The sequence below is a fragment of the Hippopotamus amphibius genome, chromosome 1 (assembly GCF_030028045.1).
Source record: "Hippopotamus amphibius kiboko isolate mHipAmp2 chromosome 1, mHipAmp2.hap2, whole genome shotgun sequence".
In the NCBI taxonomy this organism is placed as follows: Eukaryota; Metazoa; Chordata; class Mammalia; order Artiodactyla; family Hippopotamidae; genus Hippopotamus; species Hippopotamus amphibius.
The window spans coordinates 85,645,674-85,667,110 of NC_080186.1; the positions used below are offsets into that span (position 1 = coordinate 85,645,674).

At 35.0% G+C, this 21,437-nt stretch overlaps 1 protein-coding gene across 3 annotated transcripts in view; it reads right to left on the reverse strand.

Annotated features, from left to right (window-relative positions):
- DPYD (dihydropyrimidine dehydrogenase) overlaps window positions 1-21,437 on the reverse strand; it is an 807,016-nt gene that overhangs the window by 428,753 nt on the left and 356,826 nt on the right. For all 3 annotated transcript variants that reach the window (XM_057718457.1, XM_057718467.1, XM_057718475.1), the window contains exon 11: window positions 14,080-14,290. In XM_057718457.1, coding sequence (XP_057574440.1) covers window positions 14,080-14,290 — 211 coding nt within the window. The remainder of the gene's footprint in view (window positions 1-14,079; window positions 14,291-21,437) is intronic.

Genomic DNA, 21,437 nt, shown 5'->3' on the forward strand with positions numbered 1-21,437 from the left:
AATGCAAACTTAAAACATACAGTAGAATTTATTTTAAACAATTTTAGCACATAAGTAAATGCATGATTCAAAAATATAGCTTGTTTATATAGAGTACTGGCTTTATTACCATGCAGTCAAGAAATATCTTTGGTATTGACTAAGGCTATATTCAATAGAATTCATGATGATAATAAAGGCAAACATTTATTGAGTGCCCCCAGGGACACGTGGCTGGCTCCAGACAAGGCAATGTATATGTTATCTCTTTGACTCTTCGCAGAATAGGTATTATTTTAACTTTATAGTTGAGGAAACTGAGACAGATAAGTTACACAGATCACATTCTCAGGATCTGAGCCTAACTACAAATCTGCCACAGCTGTACCAACTGGGAATACCTGGAGGTCTTCAGGGGCATTTGGAGATAAACACCTAGACCTTAAGAGAAGGCCCTATACCTTGGGATTAGATACAGTCATAGGATGGACAAAGTTCCTAGAGAAAGAACACAAATCTGGGTAAAAATAGAATGAATCATTTGTTTTTTAAAGTGGTAGCAATCACAACCTGAACTAAAGCCAGAGAGGAATCAACAGGGTTTCACGAGAATCAAGATATTTCTAAGCCTCACAGCCAAGAAGTGATAATTTCAAGAAATGTCGAATACAAGAGAAATGTAAGGTAGGTAACTAGATTTGGGGATCTGGAGTTCAATGAGCAGTAAAAAGGATGACATCTGCAGGTAAATGATGAAGGCAAAAGTCAGAATAAAAGGGGTTAAGAAGAAAGGATCTGGCAAAAACAGCAAGGCAGTGCATACATGATGTTCTTCTGGGAGTTTAATAATGATTGCATAGGAAAGAAAATAAGGCACTAGCTTGCATTCGTTCATTCAATTAGCAAATATTGTCTACTGTGTACTAAATCCAGCTGCAGGCACTGTAGTAAAGCACATATAAGGGAACTGTACTTGTGGAATGTACATTTCAGTTGGTAGAATATAAAGAATAAAAAAAACAAGTAAGTGAACTATACAATAGTGAAAATGGCTATGAAGAGAGTTATATAAATGAGAGTGTTATGAGGTGAGGGGTCTGAGAAGTGAAGGAGATGCTTTAGATCATGGTAGGGTTGGAGGGACACAGAGGACTCTCTGATGAAATGACATCTGAGCTAAAACATATAGGATAAGATTGAGCCCCCATGTGAAGACCTTGAGGCAGATCATTCCAGGCAGAGCAAACCATTACAGAGGAGTTAGAATGAGCTGAAGCTGATGCACTTGAAGAGGAGAAGGGAGGCTTTAAGCGGGTAGAAAAAAAACAAGCAAGAGGAGAGGAGGCCTAGAGATAGGCAGAGGACTGATCAAGGAAGGCTTCATAAGCTGTGGGAAGAAATGTAATTTCTGTTTATAAAGCTGATTCTGGTAGGATTATACGAAAGCAAGAGTAAATGCAGGGTGACCAATGAGGAGGTTACTATTTTCAAGGCAAGTGAAAGTATCTAGCATCTGACCATTCCCTCAACAGAAGGAGAACTTGCTGGTCTCCATGTGATACTTTACATAAACATTGTTTTCATATGCTTTTGTCTGTACTGTGAGTTTTCTGTAGGAGTATTTAGAATAAAGCAATCATTTCATCCACTCTTCATCCCAACATTCATCCATCTTTTCATTCATCCATTTCCCCATTCACTTAGTGAACCCTTGAGACTGTGCTGCATGCGTTGGATTAAAATATTAACAAATTACCCTGCCGTCCTACTGTCAACATAATTTAGAATATATAAGATGTATAGGTTGAAATAGGGGACAAGCAGGAGCCAAAAAGGAGACACATAGTTAATTACATGTTTCCCTTTGTGTATGAGCGGAGCATATTTTATTGACATGGCCCTTTAGATTTCCGGTACTCACCAACTTGAGAATAAAATGCAGATACTTTAGCCTAGCACTAAAACATTTTGTGAATTAGCAATGATATGTTTCTCCACCTTTACTATTTCTTGTTGTGTGCATTATGATCTAGCCAAAGAAATTACCCCTGGTCTGTATCCAGCCTGTTCACTGTGATAGAATATGCTTTCCCATGTCTCTAGTCTCTTAATTCCTATCCAGTTCCTCATCCCTATTACAAATGCCACTGCCTCTATAAAATCTTCTTTGATGCTTACAGCTGGAAGTCATCTTTCCACCCTGTGTGTTATGCTAGCAGTTTATCTGTTTCTCCTTGAGTCTACCTAACAGCATTTTTATTTATGTGCATTTTTACCTCTCTGTTAGACTGCAAGCTCCTGTAGACAGGGACAATGGGTTTTTTTTGTTTGTTTTGTTTTGTTTGTTTTTGTGAACCCAGGAGACCCTAACACAGAATCTTGTAAACTTAATAAATATAGAATGAAAGAATGGGAAATAAGGTCCCACAAGTATGTAGGAGGGCAGATTAGAAGGGTGTCAAAATTAAATTGAGGCATTTGGTTTCAGTCCCACCATCAGGGTAGAATAATTTTAGATTCTAAAGTATGAGAGTAATACAATGATACTGGTGATGTAGTAGCTCATTTGGCAGCAGTGTGAAAATACAGAGGAAACACTGGGCCATATTAAACAAAGTGAATTGTCAATACGCTTTTTGGAAAATCACTGGATGTTCACTGAACATAATATGCTTGACATCCTTTTGTGAACTTGTATTGAAAAAATGGTTGTGTAAATGAAAGTCCTTTGAAAACATTTTAAAGAGCTTCAAAATCACAAAACGTTACAAGAATGGCTACCATGTAAAAAAGGCTGGCACTGGATAGCATTAGAACATACAAGGGTGAGTCAAAAATTATCCGCACTCTGGCTGTATTAAAACTTCTGTTGGCCACAATGTCCTACCAGTGCTTTCCGTTCAAGGTTACTGTCTCCCCAGTCACTTCTATGTAGGTGTGAAAGTGTTACATCAGTGCATTTGGAACTGTAGTGAGAGCAAAAATGGATGCCCCACTTGTGATTTGCACGAAAAAAGAGCAGCGTGCAGTGATTTATTTTTTGTGGTCTGAGTGTGCACACGTTGGCACACTTCTGTCCACACTCTCAACATTCTGCAAAAACTTCGTTTTGAGGTGCTAAAGCAGCCTCCCTATAGTCCTGATCTTTTCCATCGGACTTTCCACCTGTTTGGTCCCCTGAAAGCAGCCCTACAAGGACAAAGATTCACTTCTGATGAAGAATTGAAGACAGGGGTGCATTTGTGGCTCACAGTTCAGCCTAAAAGAGTTTTTAATGAGGAAATATGAAAGCTTGTTGACAGATGGACAAAGTGTATTGAAAAGCAAGGAGATTATGTCAAAAAATGATGTATGTGTCTTTTCTAAAACTTAATTAAAATAAAATATACAGCCAGAGTGCAGATAATTTTTGACTTACTCTTATACAAAGCTTAGGCGAGACCTTTGAATGTATATTCAAGTAAGTGCTGGCTTTCTCTTCCAGCAATGCCAGCACATTTGGGATACCTAATAAATTACATATGCATATTACATTTGAACTGGGTAGCTTCTATATTTGGGGGCTATATATTAAATATGATTCAATGCAATTTTCCTATTCATAAAATTACAACTTACATTTATGTAGGTCAATATCTAATTTAACCAAAGACTATCTTAAATAGGTATATTGTTATTTTTATTTTGTGCTTTGAGCCAAAAATATAAATGCAAAGTAATTAACCCAAATAATCTGTAATACCAAATACATATTACTAAGAATATTAGCATAAAATCTACATCATTACTAAATTTATAATTTCACTAAGTTTTACATGTTGATTTTACATCTCATAGCAGCTTACTATAGTTTAACACATCACAAGAATATCAGGTTTCAGAATAAACTTGTAGTATACCATAAGCTAACTATTATTTAAAAGACAAATATAACAGGCTATGGTAAATAAAGCTCTGGACATGTATTACACTCACTATGTGTTGAATAACATTTTCCTACATTTAAAGATTTCTGTTCTCTGAAACAATTATGTTAGTTTTCCATTTTCTACCTTCTTTCCCCAGCAAAACTTGTTACATGCCACTGCTCTACTTCTTGTATGTAATCTTTGATTTGATGGAAAAGTACTGATTTATCCACTGTCTCCCTGTAAGAATGCATATGATATCAACCACTAGTGAAACCTGGAAAATAAAGATAAGGGAAGGCTCTGAACGGAGCTATTCACTGGGGAAACAAACCTATTCCTATGCAGTTATTAGAGGGAAGTAAAATAATTACAGAAATATCATGTTGTGCTTCAAATGGATGTCTAAGGCAGTTGTAAGTGATGTGATGTTGATTCCAAATTACTTTCAACACTGTTATCAGTTTGACCTCCCTCCTCATCACCTCCACCCCTTTAAAATAATTCCAAAGAAAAACTGTGCAAAGATTGCATTATTTTGGATGGTTATTCTGCAGAAATGCCAGTACTTGCTTTAAATCCTATCACTTTATCCTCACTCTGCACAGTGTATTCTATAATAGAAAGACAATAAATCTATCAGCCAGAAGAAAATTTGATAATTAGGGTAATTTTTAAGAAAATATGTACAGTTTTACTACTGGTTTCCTGACAGTGCTTCTTGCCTAAAATACAGTTAAAAGCAAGGCAACGTACAGGGAAGACTAAAAAAGGATTCATTCTCATCACTGGGCCAACAATACAAAGGATATATCAATGTTTTATTACTTGGGCATTATGCAATGAAATGGGAGCATCAGGAACCACATGCATTAGTGAAAGGGGGAAGGTACAGAACCATGGATTAAAACTGTCTTGATGCCATGTCCTCCTAAGATATTTACCATCTGAAAAGCAGCAATAACAAAAGCTGATTTTTTCCTCTTCATACGGTAGGTGAGATCCTTCTGGATTTCCAGAAGAAATGCCACATGTCTTCTTTTCATTATACTTTTAAGAAGTTATTATCTAAACTATAAGTTATAACAGCTTTTATCCATTAATTCAATCAATGAATAACCATTGTTCTGGGCACTAGGTTATGACAGTGAAAAGACAGACAAATGATACATAATGATTCCTAATGTCTCTTTTCAATCTGAACGTTCTTAGTTCTAGTCCTGTTTCCAGTTGTTGAATGGATTAGCAAATCCAAATGAAATACATCACCATTTCCTTCAGATCTGTTCTATCTGCTGCATTTGTGAGTTCTGTAGGCATTATGGATATCTGGTCAGATTTCCATGCTAGATACCCCACATTCCACCTCTTTATCAGAAGACCAAATCCCGACTGTCTACGTAAAAAACATGTGTGGATTTTGAATGTTATTCTGCAGTTCTATGTCCTTTAACCCAATCTGGGCCTGAATCAGTAAGCCACACACACTGACGAAAACAGTCTGTTAACAGGTTTCGTGGATAGCATTCCGTCTTGCTCCAAGGCCTTCTTTTTCAACATTATTGCCACCTTGGAGCAACATGCTTATTCCACACTCCTGATGCTTCCTTTCACGTGGGGAAACAATTATTGGTATAACATTCATGGGGTCTCTCTGTATCTTACTCACCTCTCTTAAAAAAGCTGAATTCAGCAATTATAATTAGTGGATCTGGAAGAAGAAATTAGGCATGCATAACGCACCCATGTCAAGCCTGTAGCTTGGCAGCTGCGCAGTTGAGCACAGACTGTCTCCCTTCCTTAATACTGAAAATCTTACTGCTGCAGCTTCCCAAAAGGGGACATGCAATGGTTGGATCACACCCGTGACTGGTGAGTGACTCTTCTTATTTAAGGCATCTAATACTAGGAAACACACTTGCCTCTGATACAAACCACCTCAAAGGTAACTTCATGGTTTCTAACTCCCAACTAATTGAAGAATATTACAGATGGTTCAAACCCAAGCAGAGAGAAGGAAGATCCATCACCTACCAGAATTACCTCATTAACATAAAGATGTCTCCCCATATTTAAACCCCCTCACTTGCCACCTGGGTGTCTATAGGATGAAATTAAAAACCCCGGCTTAGCATGTAAGTCTCTTGACTCCACATAAATTTGTTGCCAAGTTTCCTGCCATCTTACCCCTACCCACTTGCCACCTTATCGTACAATACAGCATCTGCTCCAGCTAAACAGGATTTCTCACTACTCAGGTCTGGTCACCTGAGGCCTCTAACAGAGAAACTCCTACTCAAGCCCTTAAACCCAGTCCAAATATCATCTCAAATCAGCACCTTATGCTACAATGTATGTATTTACCTGCCTGTTTCTTTCATTAGCCTATGAGCCCCTGGGAGGCAACGACCCTCTTTTACTCATGTGTGTATTCTTAGTGCCTGGACAATGCCTATAACATATTTGGATATTAAAAAATGTCCATTATATGAAAAATAATGAGAGAAAGAATAGTAGAAATCATAAAATAAAAAGTTCGATTTTAGAAATAAAAATGAAAGATTCAGATCTTCATTTATAAAGATGAGAACATGCATGAAATAAGTAGGCTGATGACAACTTTCTAAAGACATGCTGTTTTTTTTAATATAGCTTTTAAAAATGACTGTAAAATGACTACTTAATCTAACAGTATGGTGTTGAGCAAGTTGCATAATCTCCCCGTGGTTCCCTCCCTTCCACCCCCATTCCACCTGGAAACTCCTACACATCACTCAGCCTTCAATTTAAAACCCACTTCCTCTAGGAAGCTTCTCTGAACCTTCAGACTGTGTTCTGTGCTTCTCTAGGACTCTAAACTTCTCCCAGCACAATTTATTATGATTGTGAGTCTCCCCTGGTAAACTGCATTCCTGGAGGCAAAGTTTGCATTCACCTTTTCCCCACATCAACCCCAGAACACAGCACAGGGCCTGGAAAAGCAGGCCATCAGAAGTTATTCCCTAAACAAAGAAACCTGTGAAATTAGGAGTCTAGAATACATTATCTCTTAAGTCCCTTCCAGCACGTTTGGAAATATATGTAAGGAAAACTTCAATGCAAGTTACTATATAGTAACATATCCATAAGTTACACTGGACTGACTATTTTTCAGTTCTATCTCATCCATTCTTAGTCGTATGAATCATTAGTGAGGTCCTTCCTCTAACATTTGTGTCATTAGCTAAAAAGTTCTCCTATCTACCATTAAAGTACAGTATTCCTTAACCTGTTCTTTGAAACTGTACTGTAAACATTACTGTTTATACAAATGCAAACAACAGGGAAAATCTGACCAATTATGACATTCTCAACTTGGTACTCCATTCCTTCCCCCCCTCTTTATTTTTGCTAAGGCAGAAGAGGAATTATGAAAGCTGAAGGCCACAAAGAGTGGACAATTGTTCAAAGAAAAGTTTGCTGAATCTCTAAGTGCCACAAGTGGCTTCTGAAGGAGATATTTTATTGTTTGGAAAATGAAATACACGGGTTTAAAAAAAAGGGGGGTTATTAAAATGCCTTAGTGTTCCCACTTCTGTTAGTGAAGTAGGGTATAAGTAACATTTTAATGAGAAGAAAAATCAAACATACTGATGCCATGTCTTTTCAAGCACAGAAAACTATTATTATTAAGCACTTGCTTCATCTAGTGCTCAATTTAAACTATTTTTTCCAGGTTTTTCCCAAAATCTAAAACAACTGAGGAAAAAATGGGCCCATTTGAGAATTTTCTGAATATCTGCATTGTCACAGTTTCACACACATCATTTCTTGCCTGCCTAGCAATTTCTAGCTCTGGCTTAGGCCAGAACAAGGCAAATTAACTCATGGCCTGCACCTTTTCGCAGTGTGGGGGCAAGTGAATCAAATTGTACTTGAAGCTAGTATTGGCAGAATCTTTTATTTACTCCACGAGGGTTTGAAATACTTTTCTGAGGGCCTTCTAGGAAGAGGAACTGGTAAGCAATTTTAAAGCCTCCCCCACCCTCTCACCATGCCCCGCACCCCCCAAGAAAAAAAAACCCAATGAAACAAAACACAAAACACTCCCTTACAGAACTAACTGCAATTAATGCTATGAAGGAAGTTGCTTTCTGAGGGTTGCATTAAAGGTTCAGAAAGAACTGGGCTTCGTGTTTCCTTGCTGTCTCATGAGATGAGCAGGAAGAACGCTTGGCACTGCGCGAAGCGCACACTCCTTTCCCAGAAGAAGAGCCATGCACCCCTGCTGCACCCAGAGAGCCCAGCAGCCTTGTGCCCTGCCCCCCGAGCGGCGCCGCGCAGCATGACCCTGAGTCAGTTTTACACACCATTTATCCCACCTTTCCTTCCAAAACGAAGGTTTTTAACCTTAGCTATCTCATCCCATAATTTTCAAGTGCTTCAAAGCTCAAACTTAGTATTCTCTAAAGTGCTTCTCTCTTTACTTTTTAAGATAAAAATGAGCAAACAAACCAAAAGTTTGGCCCAGTTTTACCATGTTTAAGAGGAAAAAAACAAAGATATTAAAAATATCCTCTGCTCTTTAAATACTTGATTTATGAAAACTCAAAATGGAGATTTCTAACTACTAAAAATTAATTGAAAGAAATGTCCTTTCATTGGTATGAAAATCACCAGAATTGATAATAATACATTTTAAAACATATGATGCAGTTACAAACTATGCAAATTTTTTTCTGTAAATAAAAATAACCAAATATAGGAAACATTTTCTCATTTAAAAAAACCATAAGTTGTAAGAGCATCTGTTTTACTTATTTACAAAGACATGTAGACAAAGCCTGCAAGGCCCCAGATGAAGTCCTAATTTTCAAATGCTTTTATACCTAGACAACATTCACACCATCATAACAGTATAATATAACTCAATTTAATTAAAATATGATTTTGTTACACAAGGATAATAACATCTAAGACGTAAGAGATGCTCACTATGTGATAGACATATATCTAAGGGCTTTACATATATTATTGATTTATTTATTCTTAAAATAACTCTAGAAGGTAGGTACTATAATCTTCCCTCTTAAAAGATCAAGACCATGAAGTATGAAGAGACTAAGGGAGCCAGATTTCCAGCTGGGCAGCCTGGCTCCACAGCCCCTGCTCTAAGCTGCTACACCAGACAGACTCTAATTAGTGTCACATTTATTGGATTATAAAGAGTGCACCAATTTATGCCAAAATAGGGGAAAAAATCAATAGCAATAGAAAAACAGAACTTCTTTTCTAACATTTATGCTTCCTAAGAAAAATAAACCAAACTGATTCCACAACTGGAAAAAATAACAATTAGGTGTAATAAAATTAATATCTTAACATGAATCAAGTCAAGTCAAATGCACAAATGTATACTGTGCATCAATTATGGGCACAATAATATGTTGGCTACCATTGGGACGACAACTTACTATACAGGTACAGTCTCTGCCCTTTTGGGGTTTACAATCTAATTGGAAGATAAATTAAAATAGGTTCTGGAAGATGAAAGCACATAACTCTTTTCAAAGTGGATATTTCAGAGAATGAGAGGATGACATGGTGTCGTGTATGAAAGAGGCACAGAGGTCATGGCATAGGCTAAAATGCCTTCCTTCAGTTGCCTGAAAGCATAGTCAAAGACACATAAAACCATGTCATCTATATCTCTTAAGAATGTGAGGACAAGGCCAACTGTTCTCACCTCCATTGAAAAAATGAAACTATGAGGTCAGTGAAAATGGTAAGGGATTCTCCTTATCAATTCCAAACTAACAGTAAAGATATGCATACTTTCATAACTGGCAGTATGGTTCCAAGCATAAAGAAAAGGAATAAAATAAGAAAAAAGTCTCCTAAACTTGACATTGTCCAAACAAACAGAGGGAAAATTCAATTTCATAAACACTGATGTTGGTGTTTAACAGGAGAGGAGACTTCCTATATTATGAAATAGGTACTTTAAAAATTTCCAGTGAAGGGCAATATTTGTGGAGTAGAAATGCCAGTTAGAGGTAGCTTGTGCTTAATTTACCGACAGCCTTTAAAATCAGTTTTGAATACTAAAATCCAAATTTAATGTGATTTGGAATCTTACATACTTAGAGAAAATGGATGAGAATTTTGAAAAGGTGGAACCACGTTGAGTTTTTCATAGGAAAGATATTAAAAAAGGCTACGACTTTATCATCCCAATCAAATTAGAAATTGGACACCACACTGCCTTTAGAATTTGGGACAGTAGTTAATGAAGGATTCAATTAAATTGTGCTTATAATAAGCACACATATATTCCATGCACAGGGATGTGGAATATAAGGTCTTTTTTCCTTATTTCCCAATCACTGCTACAATCCAAAAAAAGATCAATAAAATAGAATTAAGTAAAATAATGATGATTATATTGTTACAAGCATTAGGAACAATGAAATAATTAGCAACTGTAATCCAAGGATATTATCCAAGTTTGTTTTATAAATTGGACATACTTATCTTTTCTATAAGCTATTGAAGCACTTACTATTTTTATGACATGAGATAATTATTACAAATAGATTAGGTGCTTAATACTAAAGTTATTTTATATTCTCCTGTGTGAAACATACAAATTAAGGGGCTTGAAAAAGTAATGCATGAAATACTTGAAAAAGTATATCAGAAAAAATGAGAATAAAATTTAATTTTCTTCAAATTTCCCTATTTAGTTTACCTTTATAAATACCTATTATTGATATAATTGAGACACTACAATTTCATTTCACTACTATTCATTTAAAATATTATTGTAATCAGACAACGCTGAGAGTATAAATTATTGCTGTACTTTACATGTACTCTGTTAAGTTTATTTCATTCCCTGAATTCTTCAGCATATATTTACATAATGCATTCACCAAGGACTTTCCAAATTAACCACCATGGAATCCACCCTGTACTAGATACTGTGAGGAACAATTCAATAGGGAACAGAGGAAAGTAAAGCTAGGCACATAGTTTATACAAAATCATTTGCTGAAGTTCTCAAGTACCAAGGAGTAGGAGATTCATCCTGTAGTATAGGGTTACACTGGTGAATTTAATGAAAAGTAAAACTGGAATTAGATATCTGAATTTGGGATACCATTTTTGAACTTTAGCGATAAGAGAACTACGGTACCATTTCCAATAACAGTGAAAAAAATCTGCCTTAGGGAAACCTGACGAGGTGATCCTTGCTTGCTTGGTGCATATCTCTCCAAATGTATTCTTAACTTGATAAAACAACTATTTGTTTGCAGGTCTGCCTCCAACCCCATATTGTGAGGTTTTTAAGCACAAAGAATGCCTCACTCACCTTTGTACTCTCCAGAATACAATTTGGTACCTGGCAATCATGAGAAACTCACTAAATGCTTACTATATGCATGAGCATAAACACAGGATGAAATGTCTTCTGAGACATGGAGAGTGGAGAGATTTCAGAGTCATTTCACACAGAAGTGCAATGGTGTCTACTGTAAGTCTAGCTACTACTTGGCACATAGAAGTTGTTCATTAAATATTTCTTATAGGAATTAATGTATGAATGAATAAATGAATCAGATCAGTGAAGGAATAAATACATTAAGAAGAGACAATGGGCAAAGTCTGAACTTTGGAAAGCTAGAGGAAGAAAAGCAGTCAGTGACAGTTAAAAGAAAAAGCAAGAAAATGGAGTGTCATAAACAATAATAATGTGTTACAGTTTCACTTCCAAAGCACTTTCACATTATTCCATTTTAATTCTGACAACAGTCCTAAGAGGTAGGAAGAATACGTATTATCATCCTTGTTTTTTTTACAGAGGAAGAAGCTGCAGCTCAGAAAGGTTAAGTGACTCGGAAGAGAGTTTTTCAAACAGAGAGAAATATTTAGCACTGTCACATGCAGAAAACAGAATAAGGGTTGAAAAGATGTCACCAAGTTTGGCATGCAGTTCATCGGAAACTGCAATGTGAGGTTGGGAAGGAGGGAAGAAGTGTAGAAAAGCAAGTTGATATTTAAGAAAGAGGTTATAAGTAAATATATTAAAATATATCATACCACATATGTAATAATCACAAAGGTATCACACATAAATCACATCACATGGGTATAAAGATGGGATACGATGCAGGGTAGAAGAGGGAGACGAGTATCTTCTCTTCTTACCCAAATGGACAACTTGCTTCCTATAAATGAATTTTCACTATATCTGATACAAGTGCACATGAAAGTTTTCTCTGAAATTATTATTTTAAGATTTTAAATACCATTTGGGTAAGATCTTCTTGATCAACTTCTAACAAATAATGATTCTCTCTACCATTTTTTAAATGTTTTCCATTCAAAAAAATATGTTGAATATATTTAGAAAGCAATAGAGCCATGAATGCTATTTAACATTCCAGCTCTTCCATCTCCCCTCTAACCTGAAAGTAGCTCTTATTAATGTCAACACTGAAGGGCCCTCGTAAAGCAAGTAACTCTATTTGAGGAAAATGTTCCCAAGCAGTTTGTTTTCCAAGTTGGGGGTAGGGGTGTGGAGGAAAGTGAAGAACCATTTTTCCTTGATTTCTCTAATGTATATGGGGTAATACATGTAATGCACTGGAAGAAACAAACACAAGTAAATTTTGGAATAAAATACACAAATAAATTCTTACATGACTTTGTCAAGGAAGCACAAATAAACCAAATTGTCTTTTCTCCTACTTCATATTTTAAATACTAAATTAAATATTTCACTCTTCACACACACAGGAACATAAGCTTTGGAAAGCTGTTTTCTGTGATCTTCTGAGTCATATCTACTTAAGTTTGCTTAGGAAAAGATATATTTTTCTTAATATCAGAGCTGTCAGTAGTGGAACATAAATTTAGATGGTAAAATAAATTATTTTTTGATGAGCCAACAATCAACAGAATTGCAAGTTAAACATGACTCACTTTTTATTCAGTTTTTGGTCATATGCAGAGCAGTAAGAACAATATGATTTTTTCAGATAACAGAATGCAATTTACGCATTGTTCTTTTTTTCCCTTCCTGAACTCAACAATGAACAAACCACACTGTGACTATGTCTACTATCACATAAACGTCTAGATGAAAAGTGACAAATTCAGGCCATCATCCAGCTATTTGAAAACATTTATCTTGATGACATTAAACATCTGGATGTTTCCAAATACCAAGATGTTTGATGTCCTGCAGATAAAATATCTTGATGAGTGGTTAAAAGTTTTACTTATCTGTTGCATAAAAATGCACATTTGCAGGCATATATCTCTTTCTATTTCAGACACAAGATGTAATTTTAGCATGGATATAGTAGAAAGATATAGGAATAGTCAGGTTTAGATTTTTTTTTTTTTTTGGTTACTGTTTTCCTTAATGAATTTCTGACCTAGAGAAACGTCTCTCTTTTATTTTCCTTTCAGTTAAAAAATAGTTTACTGTTATTTTGACAGTGCATAGTAAAAGGCAAAAAATTTGCAAAATGAAGGCATGGAGGTACCTAAGCTTTATATACAATGGCCCACAAAAACACTGTGTGTGGGGAAAACTTAACACAAAATAGTCTTAGCTGACTGACATTACTCAGTCAGAATGCTATATAAAACATTTCCTTTTCTCATTAACATTTTTAAGCATTTTGTTCTTTCTTAGCATGTCCATTTATGCCATTTAGATGAAATGACAGGAGTGCAAGCTTCCTAATTTGATAATGGTGATGTTTCTAGTGATGATTTGGCATGAAGATAGTAGTAAACATGAATTCTATTTTTGACTATTCATTAGATCCTAATTTGCTTGACTCATTGAAGATTGGCTATTACAACTTCTTTGTCACATTTTCTTACCCTAAGTCAAATTGAAGAAAAAGCTATTTTTATAGAGGAAACAAAGCCAAAATTATTACAAAGTAGGATATGTATTTGGATTATAAGCTTAAAAGAAAGATTGTTATTTTCAATTCCCACTACTTTAAAAATAATTCTGTATAAGCATTAAACAGCATTTCTAAGTCTTATGAATCAAGATTTCTTGCTTTTCATACTAGAAGAAGGAAATGAATGTTCAAGTGAAAAACAATTCCCTGAAAGCTGGAAACCATTATGGCAGTAAAATAACAGACAATTGCATAACACATTCAGCTCTCAAGCACTCTACCTTTAGGATCACTCAGAACTGAGCCAAAGGCACTGATGACCACATCGGCTTTCAGATGGACTATCTGATCTTCATCTTCATTCCATTTTCCAGTTTCATCTTGCTCTGTCCGAACAAATTGCACAGCTACAATTCTCCCACTTTTTACTATAACCTTCCGTGGGGATAGGAAAGGCAAAAATTCACATTTTTCTTCCTTAGCAAGCTCTATCTAAAATGAAACAGAACAGAGAAAAACTTGAAAATGTTTCTTCTTGATTTAATACTTGATATTTAATTCAATTATACATGCTAAGCTTATAATGTTTAAATCAACATGAAGTTTTTTTCTTTCACCAAAGCTGAGATTCAGTTATCAGCTATTTACATTTTGTAAATCATTGATTCAGCCGTGTCTTGGACTGAAGTTGTCATGTGGAGTTTTACAGATCATGGCATCACAAGGTATTTCTCAAGTTTTAGGCAGTGCATGCCCTGCAGTTGGTGGTGTGTGAGGTTTTCTCACTATATTAGCCCAGTCTCCTTACACTTTCATTTCTGTAAATTAAGTGCTCTTTGTAATCATGCCTTATATGAAAATAAATTCTTCTGATTCTTACCAGGCTGCATATATCTATGCTGGAAAAAAGCCAATTAAGTGGGTGAGCTAGTCTCTGGAAGTAAGTGATTAAAATGGTAGGTAGGAGAAAATATTAGAGGAATTCTGTAGAACCAAGAAATAAATAATAAATAACATTGATTTTACTTTTGTAAAAATATACATGAAAATTTCAAGGAAGAGAAACAAGGATGCACTTCTTGACAAATTTCCAGTTATTCCATATATCTCTCATAATTTATTCTGCCATAAAATTAAACACCCTAGTTTTTGTTTGTTTTTGTGCCCATAAAGGGATGTCTATCAAGACAAATGTTAATATTTATTTATTTGCTTATTTTTCCACCTACTGTTTTGGGGAGAATCCAGGCGTTTGTTAATGGGATCCTAACTAGTATGTTGAGCAGTCTTTTTCAAAAACTGTAAAAACTTCCCACTTAAGAGGCTGAGAGGGTGTCGAGTCTTATTCTTTCCTTACCCTGTGGAAGACAGGTAGATTCTCAGTTGACAAGTGAGTTGAGAAAGCTGTGTGTGTAAGGCTTCAAACCAGGAATTATCTGGGCTACATCAAGAGGAAAAAAACTGAGACATCAACTAACTTGTTCAATGTTGTTATGAAGCCATGGACCCATCTCTCAGTACTCTATCCATAACTAGTGGTTCCAAACTTTGCACTGCATCAGAATCACTTTAGAGGGCTTGTTAAAACATTGCATGGGCCCACCCCCAAAGTTCCTACTTCTGTAGGACTGGATGAGGCTTGAGGATTTGCACTTCTAACAAATTCCTAGGTGAGGCTTGCTGCTGGTCCAGAAGCAACACTTTGTGAACCACTATCATTTTAGATTATAGCTGTCTCTGAACTTAATTGATTTACACCATGAATTCTTAATAAGATTAATATTGCCCATAAGGGAGCAAAATTGATTCTTGAGGAAGAAAAATTCTTAGGTCACATAACAGCATAGAGCCACAGCATATAAAAATATATAGAATATCTATGGTATTAAAATTACAGTGTGGGGGTAATTAGAAAAAGAAATATAAAATGAGTCTTTCAAGGGATGATATTTTTTTTTTAATTTGAGAAACACAATATATTACCATATATTAGCATGAAGCTATTTTAGTCTATGTCTTATTTCGGATATTTTTTTAATACTGATCTTAAAGACTTAAAAATTGGACTACATAAGCTATTATCACACAATATTTTCCTTTTCATTATGAAATTAAGAGATTAGCAATAGCAAAAATACTAAGTAAGTGGGTATTGCAGGTGGTAAGTATATAGAACAGTGGATCTCAAACTGCTCATGGTTTAAAGGAAAATAGAGGTAAATGGAATTGAATCTGTTTTGAAACCCACTTCCACTGTTTATTTGGGATAGTTGCTGAATATCTTTGACCTTCAAGTTCCTTATATATAAAAAGGTGGTAACAATTCCTAACTAGTTGGTATGTGGTGTTGTTTAAGACAATTCAGAAGTGTAAAATACCTATAGCAGAGCTCAACATGTACAAGGTGAAATAAATGCAATTTAATTGTAGTTGTCATTTTCTGAATTCACTTTTTCTCCAAATCATTCTTCAATCTATTCAGGACCCCTTAGCAATAGGATTATGACTCTAACAGAAAGGTAGCCCAACAGCAAAGGTAAAAAAAGGAAAGGCCAAAGAAACTTAGACTCTGCTTTAATTTTCTACAAAATAAAAATGTGTGATGTCTGGAAAGCAAAGTATTCCTTAAATACTTCAAATTAGAAAATACATATGACTCCATACTGTGATACGTTTTCTGTATCACTTTTGTCACATTTGCATAATGTAGTGCCTTATAGCTCATCAATATAAACCAGTTATTGTGTTTCAAAAATATCAAGTAATGCTAAATTTTAATGATAATGCCAAACTTGACTGGATAACACTGCCAAATGTTTATGGTTTGAATATATCAATACATGATGTGTATTTATAATAGTGCTTTTTTCTGTGGAGGACAGAAATGAAACCCTGAACTTGGCTGCAATGGAAGTATGTCTCAGACTGGGAGAATGTCTCGGACTGATTTAGGGTCTGTTTTATTCCATTCTACTCTTCTTAACTATGAATGCTTAGATAGTATATATTATTATATGTAGATAATCTCATATACTTTTTACAATATTTGGCATTTATTAGAAACAAAAATTGAACACTGCAAACAAAACAAAACTTTTAAGAGTTTAAAATTAGATTACCAATGATTTATGCTTGAGCATGCTTTAGTAGTACTCATGAAGAAACTGTATTTTAATATATCCTTAGCTCATATCATAGTTTTTGATATGCACCAGGGTAGATAACGTGTATTCAAACACTTAGTATTCATGCCAGCTATCTGACAGTGCACAGAAGTCAGCAGGTATATACATTGGCCCCCAAAGAGACTATTGTAAAATTCTGCTTTTGAAACTTGCAATGCTGTTTACTCTCTCAAACATTTAAGATTAGACTATCGGGCAGCAGACATAAATCACACTCCTTCCTGCTATTTTGCTGTTAGGTACCTAGATTTTTCATTTTACATAAAAGAGGGAAAAATACTTTTAAAGGAGAGGTAGAAAGACATGACTTGAACATATGTGATTATTTGGAAAGTACTGACATTATATTGAGAAAAGAACTGAGATAATAAGATTTATCTTAGTCAATAGGGAAATATTAGGAAAATGAGAATTCAAAATAACTGAAGCCATATGTTAAGTGAAATATCCTTTGCATTATTTGTGGACAACACAGGAATTTACTTTCACTATTTAAGAAATAGTGAAAACTGTCTGATGAAAAAAATAATAATAATAAATACTTATATAGCGGCTACCCTTTAAGTGCTTTATACATAACTCACTGTTATTTTCACACAGGAGTTATGACACCTATATATTAGGTTTTTTTTAAGTATCTTTTCAAACCAACTTTTTCTCCCTGTTGCGGCTCAAAAAGTCAGTAACACACTGGATATCATCATAATTTACAGATTTATCACTCAACCTCAGGCACTCTGCTGTTTGCTAGCCTCACAGCCAACCCTTTGTGGGGAAGAAGTATTATTTCCTTCCTACAGAAGAGAAACTGAGGCTCAGAGAAACAAAAGGTATATTAAGAAATGACAGAGAAACCAAAGGTATATTAAGAGATGACAAAGCTTGGCGAAAATCCTAATACGGCTAAAACAAAATTCTGTGGCATTCAATTTTATTCAAAGGCAGAAATTGTAGTATATTTGAAAGAATGAGACTTTGTATTGTTCCAGTTGTTGAATCTCAAAACAATGCTACTTGGAACAGGAAAGGATCTAGCCAAAGGCAAATTAAAGGTAAGGGGTTGGCTGGACAAAATCTGCCCTCAGTGGGAAGAGGAAATTCAAGCTTCCTAGTCTAAGTAAGTTTAGAGGTATCATATAACCATGTAATACAGGAACCAAGTGATGGGCTTATGAACCCAATATTGTAAATTAGTTAATGGAGACTCCTTGAATCCAGAGGAAGGATAAGTTTAGAACAAAGAAGTACTACTTCATAAAGCAGATAGTAGAAAGATAGAACATACTATCTCAAGATATAAAGGTGGAAAATTAAAACAGAATTTAAATACATTCATTTGTTAGGCAGTAAACTCCTTCAAAAAACTCTTCACGTACAGAAAGAATATCTTACTTAACTTTCTATCCCCAGCATTCAGGAGTGACATTCAAATATTTAACAAATGATGAGCATAAGCGAATGAACATTCAGATGATGCCTGGCAAATCAGAATACACTCCAGCCAATATGCCATGTGGAAGGTTACCAAGTGAATTTCAGCCATGTCAGTATCTACCAAAATGATGGCACACAGTAGACACTAAATAACATTTTGTTTACCAAGATGAATGACTAATGTGAAAACCCAGAGGACATTCAAACTAACAAAAGGAAAACGAACTAGTAATATATGGAGTCAACAGCTACTAAACATCCTTCCCAAAGCAAGGAACCCTGAGCAAGCAGAAAACATGCTACCTGACCAGAGAATCCTATGTTGCGAGATTGAAATCAGAAAGCGAATGGTACTTCTCCTCAGTTGTCAGTTACACTGCCATGTGAAAATAATGGACCAGAGTGACCAGTGGTCTAATCTCATGCAGTGGGTCTTAATATTTTATTGTTCAAATTAATCAGTCTTCTATGCTAATTAGTTCACAGATGTCAGTATTAGTGCCTTTTAATACATAATGTTTGTTAATGATCATTAATATTCAGCAATTCAGAGAGTTTGGTATACAGACATTTCAGTTCATGGCACATATATTTATTTGTTTGATGGAGCCTGTTCTCATGAGGAACAACTGGTACATCAAGCAAACATACAAATATCTCTTGTCTTTTTCTCCACCAATAATTACTCAAGGGAATAAAAGACAAAAGCATCTATAAAGTTCCATTTTTGAGGTTCAATAAATCAAATTGTTACTTTCTTTTCATACTGTAGGAGGAAAGTGAAAAAAAAACACTTCTTAGCTTTGATTTTTACCTCCATATTCAGGAAAACATGTGGTTGATGCAGAGTGAAATAAAAATAGAGTGCTATAGCATGCAATAATGATCGTCATTTTAATGATTAACTTTATGTAATGTGATGATTTGGTCTGATTAATATTACAGGCATCATACTGTGGAAATTATGAAACAACTTAATTTACTATAATTAAAAGCATGATGTCAACTCATTTTTAGATTGCATATAGGCAAAGTAAGCATAGGTTATAAACCATAATGAGCAGAATGCAAAACCAGCATACATTAAATTCTAATTGCCAAACTTTGAGAAACGATATGAAGAAACTATATTTTTTGTAAGGATTATCCTCTAATAGCTAGACATTTAACAAGGTTATCAATCCTATATGAACATGAGGACCTCAGAGATGGTATTTCAAATCAAAATTGTTTGGTAGTCTGCTTTAGACAGTGATAATCCTGGACATTATCTTTTATTTCATCACTGTTAAATTATTCATACTACCTAAGAGTCCAATTAATTTATAAATTTACCATACATTAAGTACCTATTATGTATAAAAATGGTGCTAGGTACTGAATTAATAAAATAATCCCTATTTTCAAAATTCTCACAGAGGCAGACAAATCTGCAAGTATATTGTGTGATGACATGTAAACACATTCTGTTCTAATGGCACATAAAAGGGCATTTTACACAGCAGTTGTGCAGGTCAAGAAGGGGCAGCCTGGAAAAAGTACAATATAAACTAATCTTGAAGGATGAGTAGGAATTAGCTACTGAGAAATTCTGGTATGGAACAGATTATCTTCCTTTGGTGAGGGAAGATGTAGGATGGTAAAAGAGTTAATCTCAAGAAAGAAAGTGACTTAGTTAAATCCCCTTGTAAACATGCTAATAGAAAACAAACCATCAATCAGCATTTGCAAGTGGGAGAGCCCTTATCTGTGTAATGCTTTTGGCAAAATATACCTGCTAGTCAAGGACTGCTACGGTAAACAAAACCTGGGAACCGTGCTTATACAGCATGGCTCTCTCTAAAGAGTCATATGAACTATGTAACTATCTGAGTATAGACTGGAGATGTTTTATACTTAAAACAGTTTCCTTTCGTGTAAGTGATGGAGCTACAAATGTTACTTAGAGACCCTACATTATTCTGGATAAAGGCACACCCTGAAGCAGCAAGCTGGGACTTGGAGAACTGTACTGGCAGTCTTGCACCTCTTCTTTTTTACCCCACACTTCATGTTTACTTATATCCTTGAAATTATTTATAAAGCTCGATGCAATTTATATCTCTAATGCATGTGAGCTTGATTTCACAATCCAATCATCTGGTTATTTTGGTTACCAAGGAGACAAAGGAAGATAAAGACAAAGGCAGTAAACTCTGAAGATCCACTCTTGATTTCATCTTTAATTTACTAAATACTTCTTAATATATTTTGTACTTTTCGGTTTATACAGACTCACAGTCTGTGGTGGAATGCAGAGCAATTTTGATATGCCTACCACTGTCTGAAATATACCAGCTGATTCTGCAATTATTCTTTGCTTGGTCAAAAAAGTTTGCTGAAACCACAGGTTGAAGTTCCTTCTTTTAGTACCTCTTATGGTGTTACAAGCATTTGGCTTCTTTTAACTTTAAGATTTTAAAATTGAAGAATCTTGAACAGAAAGAAACATTTCTCCACATGAGAGTTGTACTACACATTTGGTATAGTTGCCCTTTAACTATTTTCTGTCATGACTGAGCTGCAAAAACCAGAAATGCAATCAATGCATGGCATAATTTAGAGGCTTAAAATGCTTTTGCACAGGTATTATAAAATACATCTTTTCTAACAAGAAGAGAGTATTTTTAAACATTACTCATTTATGATTGACAATATTTTCTTAAATCTGACTAGCTCTTATTATTCCTCATCTTAGATTTTGCCACAGTCAAGCATTCCTGGCTATTGTTGGAATATCTCACAAAATTACCTTCTGCATAACTTTATTGCCTCTGCAGTACCGTTTTTCTTTCTTTTAAAAAGAGTTTTATTGAAATATAATTGACATACAATAAACTGTATATATTTAAAGTGTACTATTTGATATTTTTTTCTTATTAGTCACCTGTTTTATACATATTAATGTATGCAGTACCTTCTTCAATCTTGAAATGCCTCTTCATATAAATTCTGTACATATCAGGATCCTCTGTCTTATG